At 36.5% G+C, this 12,650-nt stretch overlaps 1 protein-coding gene across 1 annotated transcript in view; it reads right to left on the bottom strand.

The window, feature by feature from the left end:
• Positions 1–2,503: 2,503 nt before the first annotated feature.
• ALG13 (ALG13 UDP-N-acetylglucosaminyltransferase subunit) overlaps positions 2,504–12,650 on the bottom strand; it is a 74,350-nt gene continuing 64,203 nt past the window's right edge. Inside the window, 1 exon segment of the mRNA XM_074323865.2 lies at positions 2,504–3,420. Within this exon segment, the coding sequence (XP_074179966.2) occupies positions 3,155–3,420 (266 nt within the window). The 3' untranslated portion in view covers positions 2,504–3,154.

The following is a 12,650-nucleotide window of genomic DNA, read 5'->3' as shown; positions in this document are numbered from 1 at the left end:
ACCTGAAATCCATGTAATTTTACTAACAATTGTCACCCCAATAAATTTTTTTAAAAAAATTACAAATAGAATTACTGTATGACCCAGCAATCCCTCTCCTGGGTATCTACCAAAAAAATCTGAAAACATTTATACATAAAGACACATGTACTCCAATATTCACTGCAGCTTTACTTATGGTGGCCAAGACATGGAAACAACCAAAATGTCCTTCGATAGATAAATGCATAAAGAAGGTGTGGTATATATACACATTGGAATACTATTCTGCCATAAGAAAAGATGAAATAGGACCATTTGTGACAACATGGATTGATCTTGAGAATATAATGTTAAGCGAAGTAAGTCAGACAGAAAAAGCAGAGAACAATATGATTTCACTGATATGTGGTATATAAACCAAAAACAACAAAAGAACAAGACAAACAAATGAGAAACAAAAACTCATAGACACAGACAAAAGTTTAGCGGTTACCAGAGGGTAAGGGGGGAGAGGGGTGGTAGATGAGGGTAAGGGAATCAAATACATGGTGATGGAAGGAGAACTCACTCTGGGTGGTGAACACACAATGGGATTTATAGATGATGTAATACAGAATTGTACACCTGAAATCTATGTAACTTTACTAACATCTGTCACCCCAATAAACTTTAATTAAAAATTAAAAAAGCTCAGGCGGTTAGAGCTCCATGCTCCTAACTCCGAAGGCTGCTCGTTCGATTCCCACAGGGGCCAGTGGGCTCTCAACCACAAGGTTGTTGGTTCAATTCCTCGAGTCTCGCAAGGGATGGTGGGCTCCGCCCCCTGCAACTAAAATTGAACACGGCACCTTGAGCTGGGCTGCCGCTGAGCTCCCGGATGGCTCAGTTGGTTGGAGCGCGTCAAGGGATGGTGGGCTGTGCCCCCTGCAACTAGCAATGGCAACGGACCTGGAGCTGAGCTGCGCCCTCCACAACTAAGACTGAAAGGACAACAACTTGACTTGGAAAAAAGTCCTGGAAATACACACTGTTCCCCAATAAAGTCCTGTTACCCTTCCCCAATAAAATCTTTAAAAACAAAAATAAATAAAGAAGAAAGAAAGAAAGAAAGAAAGAAAGAAAGAAAGAAAGAAAGAAAGAAAGAAAGAAAGAAAGAAAGAAAGAAGTTAGGTTGTTCTACTATACACCACTGATTTCTGGCTTTTAAATTAATAACAAGTGTCTCATTAAATTGCATTAATTAATAATGGAACTCAACACAAGGCAGCGACCTACAAGTTTAAAATAAAAATGTATCAACAGGAAGCATAAGGCAAATGTTCTTATCTCAAAACCAAACAATTTCCAGATCCACATTCTCAAAATAGACTACAACCTTCTAAAACACCACCTGGAAACTAATTAGTGAACCACTGACAGTTGAAGATACAGGACAATCACTTGCTGTGAGTTACGTATATTTCAGAAATGTTAGTGTGTTTGAAAAATGTTGAAGAAAGGGTTGCTCCATATTTTAAGCTTGACTAAATTAAACCTTTACTTAAAACATAAAACAATTTGTAGGCTACACAAATTGAGAACTCAGGAGGTTAGCAGAAAAGATGATAAAACATTAACACATAGAGTTAGTTTGTTAGAAAGATCAGTACACTGTTGTTCATCATGTTTACCAAAGTTGTCAGATGCACTTAAGATCAAGAATGCAAAAACACAATCAGTCCCATGTCTATTATGAAGCAGAAGCCTTAACTAGTACACTGATGCGGAACTCATTAACGTCAATCATCTTGAGAACAGCACATCAAAGATATTAGAATGTCTTCTAGATCTTCTTTGCAAATGGATTCCACTCTGGTTCTTTCAATTGTTCAAGCACCTTGAGTTCTGAGGTCTTAAGCAGTGCATTTGGCCTGGGGTATAGCTGAAGGTGGGAAAGGACAGACTGATTTACAAACATAAATACCTGTTAAAAAGGCAACATAAATAGGTTCTGTGGCAACAAAGAACACTTTAAAAATAACTCTCTTATCAGGTGAGCTAGGGCAAAGCATTCATGATGAATTACTCCTCAGAGGAGAACTGAATACAAAAGATCTTGTGGTCTTTGGGTAGATGAAAGGGAAGAGAGAGAAAGACTGATGAAATATGTCTCACAGAAAGTTAGAGACAAGGCAGGCCTAGAGAGATATAAGGCAAGTCTAAAATCAGAAACTGAAAGATCTGACAACTATCGGGAGTACAGGACAATGAGAAAGTAAGTCTAGATTAAAGTTCCATGCGGGAGTTAATATATTTTAAAAAACAGAAATACTACCTAAAAAGGTATTCTCCAGGGAAAAGAATTACATATGGTAGTATGCATTGCAATGTCTTGAGATTAAATAACAGTTCAGCTGGCTCTGCCAGTTCATGTTATAAATTCACATGCTTTTGCAACCAAAATACCAGGGGACAAACACTGGAACAATTAAATGCCTCATACTCTTTGATGCCATGAAAAAGCAAAGAAAATCCCCACTCATTTTATGAATTTTAAATGCTAATTTTTATTTATTGCTAACTGTGCAAAGGATACCAATTCAATACTGTGCAGTAAAACAGTTACATAAATCCAATATTAAACAATAGTATATGGGACAGATCTAAAGCAGAGCACCTTGTGCCTTCGAAACTGATTAATATCATAGAACACAACTCAGTTCAGACAATTCTTAAGAAACCTGAAGAGTTCTCTCATTTAATATTAAGTTAGTTACCCAGAAGCAAATGCTCTACGTTTTGTTTTATTTTCTAGAGAAAAGTGGAAATTTGAATTTTGCAGTTTAATATGATGTGTGACATCTGAACCAAGGAAACAGTTCGTATGATTTATTCCTTTTATCAGTTGGTACTATCAGCTAATATAATGTTGACAAGCTGGATGACAAGAAGACAGCTGAATACAATGAAGTATGCTCAACATGGGGCTAGCTGTACATCCATCTCAATTTCCTTATTCACAAACCAAAGCAACATTCCTTTAAAGTACTATTTTAAATCAAAAGACAAAATAATCTTACAGACAGAATAGTAAACACCTAAATCACTTTTTAAAACACTAACATAAAACAGTTTTTAGAAACCAAAACAGCAAGAAAAATGGCAGTGAAAGAATACTTCATACTGCTGAATCTTACATATTCTGAGGTACATAATGAGAAGCTGAGGAAGGTGAAGCAATATAGCCAACTGGCCCAGGATTCATAGCACCATGAATATGAGGAGAACCACCATATACTGCACCAACAGGATGCCAAGAGGCAACATATGGATAATCCGGCACAATAGGAAGACAGGAATCAAAACCCGGTAAAGGTGGCTGCCCACAGGGATCTGACATCACTGGATAATAGACTGCTCCACGAGGGACAGATGCAGGGTCAGCATTTGGACAAGTATCTGAAACAAAGAATGCACACAGTACACTTTATATAGAAAGCTTCACTAAAACACCAGTATAAAATGGATGCTCTTAACAAGTAAAAATGAAATTTAGCACTAACTATAGGAAAGAGATTATATGAACATTTACTAATTTAAAATTTTAAATATTCATGTGTATGTGTCAAATGTATTCTGCCTAGTGACAGCTATCTTTCTGGGGTGATTTAGGCACAAAACCCACTACATAAAGAAACATTCTCTAGAGTCCTTCTAGCCAATTAAATTCTTATAAAAGTTGGTCATAATGAAGTTATCCAATCGTTTTCCAGTACAATACATATATTATCCAAATAACTGAATTACTTTAGTGATTAAAAACTCAAGTGTCTATACAGTCTGGTCTACACTTGAAGGTATAGTTTTGAAGAACATTTAAATATTTAAGTGCTATTTCTTGAATGTCATTAAGATCCTTCCATCTTGAGCAGCCGGTTAGCTCAGTTGGTTAGAGCACGGTACTCTTATCAACAAAGTTGTGGGTTTGATCCCCACATGGGCCACTGTGAGCTGTGCCCTCCACAACTAGACTGAAACAACTACTTGACTTAGAGCTGATGGGTCCTGGAAAAGCACACGTAAAATAAAATTTAAAAGTTTTAAAAAAGAAGAAAAAAGATCCTAGCATATTTTCAATTTTACAGCACTTTTGCTACCATGAGTAGGTTTCAGTGGAAATAAGATGCTGTTCTAGCCTTGCTATAGTAATTATACAAATATTCAACAAAAAGGAGTCCTTCATTACTTGGGATAACTTATATTTGTTCATTTTTGGAATTAATACTGCCACCGTCTAATGGTTTACTACCATTAAAAATATCTCTATAAAAGGTACCTGGTACAAAAATGCAATAAAAGTTGATACTTTAATTTTTATTTCCATGGGCCACATCACATGATCATACCAGAGATAATATTCTATAGCACTAATATTTCAAAGCCATTAATATGCTTTAAAAAAGGGAGGAGAGAAAAGAAATTCACATTCCTCATATGTGCCAAAAACAGTTTATTTACACATAAGGTCTCATTTAGTTTTCATAACAACGCTGGCAATTAGGTATTTCCCATTTTACAGAAAAGCAGGCTTAGGAAGGCCAAGTAACATAGCTGAGATCACAACAATCAAGTAGCAGTGCGGGGAAACAGATTGGTTAGGTTAGTCCCTAACGTTTCTTCTTATCTCCTGCTGATTCCTTCCAAGAAAGGCAGTCCAAAGATCCTATGCTGTGAGTAAATACTCAAAAATGCCTCCTCATCTGTGTTATACTGTGAACGTGCAAAGCGACCATCCTTATGGTCTCAAACTTCTTGGTCTCAGGATCCCTTTATACTCTTAAAAAACTGAGGACCCCAAATAGCTTTTGTTTATGTGGTTTATATCTATCAATATTTACTGTATTAGGAATTAAACTGAGAAATTTAAAAATATTAATTCACATAAAAATAAACCCTTTATGTTAACACAAAAGTTTTATGCAAATGAGTTTATTTTCCAAAACTAAAAGAAAATGTGAAATAGTGGCATTGTTTTACACTTGTGGAAATCTCTAATATATGGCTTAATAGAAAACAGTTGGATTCTTATTATCTGCTTCTGTATTTAATCTATTATAATACATTGTTTGGGTTGAAGTACATGAAGAAAATCTGGATTCAGTTAGATATGTACTTAGAAAAGAGAGGTCTTTCAATAACTAGCCTTTTCAGATAACTGTAGATATTCCTTGATGCTACTCAAGTGAAACCAGGTAGTTTCTTAAAGATCAGTAGCAGTATGGATTTTTCATATTTTGTTAATTTTAAAATCCAGTTTTATCTTGCATTTTGGATAGATCTTTTATGAAATCATGCACGGGTAACATCATGCACTGGTAACTGGGAAAATATTCTTTCACTGAGTTATACAGGTCTCCCAAATGTTGACACATTTCATTAGACAATGTAAAAAAAGACATTCATTAACAGTGCCATCTAAGTATTGGGAAGCTGTCAAGTTCGTGGTGGCAGATACAAATTTTCTAAAATTTTAATTTTTACTTGAAAGCTGAAATTTTTATCTTTAACAATACTATCAATTGTTTTTCTTGAAGTGGCAGGCTCATGTAGTTCATTTGAGAAAACGTCTGCCAGATCCCACAATTTGAATAACCATTGTTTGTCTATCATTCTTTTAAGTAAAAATAGTGTTCCATGAAAAAAGGCTGCTATGGTAGTTCAGATCAGAACTCAACCTCACAAATCCTTATATTTAGGTTAATCATCAAACTTCAATTAAGTGTGCAGAGTGCCTTTTGAATAATTCTCATTTTGTCACACAAATATAAAGCACAATTATTCAAAGATAAATATTTAGGAATTCATTCTCTTCCTTAAAAAATAGTGCTACTCTTTTTAAGCAAAATAGCAAAAATATTATTCAGAAATTAATGGATATCAGCAAGCTGGCAGACTAGAGAAACACTGTGCTTGCCTCCTCCCATAATCACATATAAATTACAACTAAATTATATTAGGTTGGTGCAAAAGAAATTGCAGTTTAAAAGGTTGAAAATAATTGCAAAAACTGTAATTAATTCTGCACCAACCTAATCAATCAACCTGGAGAACCATGTGAAGAATAGCTGAAACAAAGGCCTATAACTAAACTATTAAAAAGCCACATAAAAATTGGTAGAAGGGGTGGAGATGCGAAACTGGCCGGCCCAACTTGTGTGTGGTGGTTGAGAATCAGGAGGGATATCTTGGCCTTGGAGGTTCCCCCAGAGGAGGGAGGGAACCCAGGCTCACACAAGGAAACCCAGTCTGGAGTACCAGTGTGGGGAAAAGGAGCCCCCAAAACATCTGGCTTGGAAAAACGGGGGATTTTTTTCCATTGGGTGGGACAAAAGGCTGCTGGAAACCCAGACATCTTAAAGGGCCCACACACAGACTCACTTGCTCACAGACACTCCCCCTGGGCTCTGGTGCAGGGATACCAACTCTGGATGTGCTAGAGACAAAGAGAAACTGAGTTGTGTGACTTCAGGGCAAGGACAGGGGTTGGGTGGGGTAAGTTGCCATTTTCTCTGTTTAGAACCTTCCACCATGCAGCCAGCAGGTGAGTGCCGTTTTTCCTGGATTGAGCCCTCTCCCTACATGGCCAAACCTTTTCTCCATTGGTCTGATGATATCCGCTCACTCCATCCTGGTGACTGCCTGAGACCCTGCCCCACCCAATTCATAAAATGCCTGAGGAGCTTTCTGCGACTCACAGGAGGCTTTTTCAGTGGCAAACAGCTGGCCTCAACTCCCATGCCACTGGAAGCACCATTACAGGCAGTAGTCAGCCGCAGCCCACACTACAGTCTTTCTTGGACAACTCTAGGGGGTAGGCAAACCCATGGTGTGCGGCGGTTGGCCTCGGTGTGCTCTCAGACTTTTACAAGATGCTCCGGCTCTGCACTGGTACCAAACCATAATCCACATTAACCTGGGGAAAAACACTCGCCTCACTCTGGTGACTCCCTGAGATCTCACCTCATCAAATTCATTCAGCAGCAGGCCTCGGGATGCCCTCGGCTTTTTGTGGACTTACCCCAGGCCCAGTACTGCTGGCAGCCGTCCTCAGTCTGCTGTGTGGCCTCTCCCAGGTGCCTCCAGGCCCAGTACAGACAGCAACTGACCACAGATTGCTTTGTGGCTCCTACCAGGTAGTCCCAGGCTAGTCAAAAGCAATGGCTGACCTGGGCCTGCACTGGAAACTATCCTAAGAGGCCTCAGAACAAACATACCCAGAGGTAGATATCAGACCACAACAAAGCACCACCCAATTAGCCCCAAAAGTGGCACGTCCAAAGGGCAGTCTCAGCAGGGACCAGAGCCTACTGGGGCAAATCCTGCTCCACAGTGTAAGCCCACCGCACAGGAACCTATAAACCATGGATGTGGCCAAACCCTACAGCCAGTCAGCCTGAGGATCAATCCCACCCACTGATGAACCAACAGTAATCGAGGCTCAATAGGAGGGAACACACACAAGGGACACTTGTGGAGCACCCAGCTCAGGTGACCAGGGAGACTGTGCCACTGGGACAGACAAGGAACGTACTATATGAGGCCACCAGACAAGACTAGGAGACACAGCATATATACCTAATGCATAAAAACAAACACAGAGAGACAGCCAAAACGAAAGAACAAATATGTCCCAAATGAAAGAACAAGAGAAAACTCCAGATAAAAAAACTAAATGAAAATGGAATCAAGCAATCTACCAGATACAGAATTAAAAACATTGGTTACAAAGATCCTGAAAGTACGTTTTGAGAACTCCAACAAAGAGACAGCAAGCATAAAAAAAAAAAAAAAGACATAAAAACCATAAAAAAGAACCAGTCAGAAGTAAAGAATACAACTGAAATGAAGAATGCACTAGAAGAAATCACCAGCAGATGAGATGGAGAGGATCAAATCAATGATTTGGAAGACAAAGCAGCAGAAAACACCCAATGAAAACAGCAAAAAGAAAAACAAAAAATGAAAAAAAAAATGAGGCCAATTTACGTGAGACCTCTGAGACATAACATAACATTTGCATCTAGGGATACCAGAAGGAGGAGAGAGAAAGCAAGGGATTGAGAATCTATTAGAAGAAATCATGTCTGAAAACTTTCTTAATCTGATGAAGGAAATAGAAATAGACATACAAGTCCAAGAAGTATAGAGTATCCCAAAAAGATGAACCAAAACAGACTAACACCAAGACAAATCATAATCAAAACACCAAAGGCTAAAGACAAGGAGAAAATCCTAAAAGCAGCACGATAAAGGCAACTGGTTACTTACAAGGGAACTTCCTTAAGATTGTCAGTGGGTTTCTCGACAGAAACATTGCAGGCAAGAAGGGATGGCACTAAATATTCAAAGTGCTAAAAAGAAAGAACTACAAGTAAGAATACTCTACCCCGAAAGGCTATCCTTTAAAATTGAAGGAGACATCAAGAACTGCCCAGACAAGAAAAACCTAAAGGAGTTCATTGCCACCAAAGTAGTATTGCAATGAATATTAAAGGGACTTCTTTAAGAAGAAGTGGGGGTGGTGGGGAAGAGCATCAATATGATTAATAAAATGGCAATAATTGTATTTATCAATAATAATTTCAAATGTAAAGGAATTAAATGCTCCTTTAGAAAGACATAGGGTAGCTGAATGGATAAAAAAAACAAGACCCATACATGTGCTGTCTACAAGACCCATTTCAGATTAAAAAAAAACACAGACTGAATGTAAGGGGATGGAGAAATGTATTTCATGCAAATGGGAATAAACTGGAGTAGCAATACATATATCAGACAAAATAGACTTTACAACAAAGGCTATAATAAGGGATGAAGGACGACAATACATACTGATAAAGGGATCAATCCAACAAGAGGACATAACCCTTCTAAACATTTATGCACCCAACATAGGAGCATCTAAATATATGAAGTAAATACTGACTGACATGAAAGGAGAGACAGACAGTAATGTAATCATAGTAGGGGGCTTTACAGACGAGACCAAATAGATTTACAGACATTTTAGAGCATTTCACCTTAAAGCAGAAGAATATACATTCCTCATAAGCACACAAGGGACATTTTCCAAGATAGAGCACATATTAGGCCACAAAACAAGTCTGAATAAATTTAAGATTAAAATCATATCCAGCATCTTCTCTGACTACAATGGTATGAAACTAGAAATCACTTACAAGAAAAAAAACAAAACACAGAAAAAAATCATGGAGGCTAAATAACATACTACTAAATAAAGAATGGCTTAATAATGGCATCAAGGAAGAAATCAAAAGATACCCTGAGACAAATGAAAATGAAAACGCAATTAAACAAAATCTAAAGACAAGTGAAAACAGTCCTAAGAGGGAAATTCAGAGCAATACAAGCTTACTTCAAGACACAAGAAAAAAATCTCCAGTAAACAATCTAACCTTACACTTAAAGGAATTTGAAAAAAAACAGCAGACAAACCCAAAAAGAGTAAAGGGAAGGAAATAATAAAGATTACGCAGAAATAAATGAAATACAATCTCTAAAAAAATACAAAACATCAATGAAACCAAGAGCTGGTTCTTTCAAAAGATAAACAAAATTGATAACTCAAACTAGATTCAACAAGAAAAAAAGAGTATCCAAATAAATAAAATCAGATATGAAACAGAAAAAGTGATGACACCACAGAAATACAAATGATTACAAGAAAATATTAAGAACAATTATATGCCAACAAATTGGATAAGCTGGAAGAAATGGAAAAATTCCTAGAAACATACAATCTTCCCAGACTGACTCAAGAAGAAACAGAAAATCTGAACTGACTGATTATTACTAACAAAACTGAATCATAAGCAACAAGCTCCCAACAATCAAAAGTCCTGGACCAAGTGTCTTCACAGGTGAATTTTACCAAACATTCAAAGAGGAAGTAACACTTATCCTCCTCAAAGGATTCCAAAAAATTCAAGAGAAGGGAGAGTTCCCAAGCTCATTTTACGAGGCCATCATTACCCTGATTCCAAATCAGATAAAGACATTAACAACAACAACAAAAAATTTACAGGCCGATATCCCTGATTAACATAGATGCAAAAATACTCAACAAAATATTAGCAAACTGAATTTAGCAATACATTAAAATGATCAAGTGGGATTAATTCCTGGGATGCAAGGTTGGTTCAATATCCCCAAGTGAATTAAGGTGATACAACACATAAACACAATGGAAAATAAAAATTATATGATCATATGAATAGATGTAGAAAAAGCGTTTGACAAAATCCAGTATCCATTCATGATAAAAACTCTCTGCGAAGTGATAACAGAAGGAACATACCTCAACATAATAAAGGCCATATATAACAAACCCACAGCTAACCTCATATTCAATGGGGAAAAGCTAAAAGCCTTCTCCTTAAGATCAAGAACAAGATGATGATGCCCACTTTCACCACTTTTATTCAACATAGTATTGGAAATCCAAGACACAGCAATCAGAATAGAGAAAGAAATAAAGTGCATCTAAGTTGGAAAGGAAGAAGTAAAACTGTCATTATTTGCAGATGACACGATACTATATAGAGAAAACATTAAAGATTCCACCAAAAAACTATTAGAACTGATAAATGAATTCAGTCAAGTTGTAGGATACAAAATTAAGATTCCAAAATTGGTTGAATTTTTATACACCAATAACAAATGATCAGAAAGAGAAATTAAGAAAGCAGTCCCATTTACAATTGCATCAAAAAAATAAAATACCTAGGAATAAATTTAACCAAGGATATAAAAGACCTGTACTATAGTTTTCTAACTATAAGACATTGAAGAAAGAAACTGAGGAAGATACAAATAAACAGATGCATAGCCCGTGCTCATGGGTAGGAATAATACTACCCAAAGCAATCTATAGATTTAATGCAATCCCTATCAAAATACTAAAGACATTTTTCACAGATCTAGAACAAATAATCTTAAAATTTATATGGAACCGCATAAACCCTGAATAACCACATAATTCTTGAGAAAAAAGAAATTGGAGGTATCACACTACCTGATATCAGACTATTCTATAAGGCTATAACAATCAAACCAGCATGGTAGTGGCATAAAAACAGACATAGATCAATGGAATACACAGCCCAGAAATAAACACATGCATCTATGGTCATTTAATCTATGACAAAGGTATCAAGAACATACAGTGGTGTAAAGGCAGTCTATTCAATAAATGGTGTTGGGAAAACTGGACAGATACATGCCAAAAAATGAAACTTGATCACCTTACACCATATACAAAATAAACTCAAAATGGAGTGAAGACTTATTAAATGTAAGACCAGAAACCATAAAACACCTAGAGGAAAACATAGGCAGTAACTTTATGACACTGCTCTTAGTAGTACTTTTTCGGACATATCTCCTCAGGTAAGAGAAACAGAAGAAAATTAAACAAATGAGACTATATCAAACTAAAAAGTTTTTGTACAGCAAAGGAAACAATCAATAAAATGAAAAGACAACCTACTGAATGAGAGAAGATATTCACCAATGATACAGCTGATAAGGGGTTAATATCCAAAATATATTTTTTAAAAAACTTATACAACTCAACATCAAATAAAAAAAAGCAAACAATCCAGTTAAAAAATAGGCAGAGGACCTGAACAAACATTTCTCCAAAAAGGACACACAGATGGCCAAGACATATGAAAAGATGCTAAAGGTAGCTAACCATCAGAGACATGCAAATTAAAACCACAATGAGGTAGCACCTCATGATTCAGAAAGGTTATCATCAATAAATCAACAAATAACAAATGTTGGCCAAGAATATGGAAAAAAGGGAACTCTCGTGCACTGTTGGTAAGATTGCAAATTGGTGTAGCATCTACGGAAAATATTACAGAGGTTCCTAAAAAAATAAAAAATAAAACTACCTATGACCCAGCAATTCCATTTCTAGGCATTTATCTGAAGAAATCCAAAAAACTGATTCGAAAAGATATATGCACCGCTATGTTTACTGCAGCACTATTTACAACAGCCAAGATATGGAAGCAACCCAAGCACCCATCAATAAACGACTGGATAAAGAAGATGTGGTGCATATATACCAGTACAATAGAGTATTACTCAGCCACAGAAAAGATTGACATCTTACCATTTGCAACAACATATATAAACCTAGAGGGTATTATGCTGAGTGAAATAAGTCAGACTGAGAAAAACAAATACCATTATGATCTCACTTATATGTGGAATCTGAAGAACAAAATAAATGAACAAATAAAACAGAAACAGATTCATAGATACAGAGAACAAACTGATGGTTGCCAGTTGGGAGAAGGGCTGGGAGCTGGGTAAAAAACGTGAGGGGATTAAGAAATACAAATTGGTAGTTGCAAAATAGTTATGGGGATGTAAAATACCAACACAGAGACTATAGTCCATAATGTTGCAACAACTACATACAGCACCAGGTTGGTATTAGACTAATTGGGGATCACTGCATAAACTATATAAATGTCTCACCACTATGCTACACACCTGAAACTAATATAAAATAATACTGAATGTCAACTGTAACTGAAAAAAAAATATATTTAAAAAAGGAAAAAGATAAATATTTAGTAAAAATAAAACAT

The sequence above is a fragment of the Rhinolophus sinicus genome, chromosome 18, assembly GCF_057876585.1.
Source record: "Rhinolophus sinicus isolate RSI-liver-muscle chromosome 18, RSI-T2T, whole genome shotgun sequence".
NCBI lineage: Eukaryota > Metazoa > Chordata > Mammalia > Chiroptera > Rhinolophidae > Rhinolophus > Rhinolophus sinicus.
The sequence above is the reverse complement of the archived record's forward strand: the minus strand, read 5'-3'. Positions and strand labels throughout refer to the sequence as shown.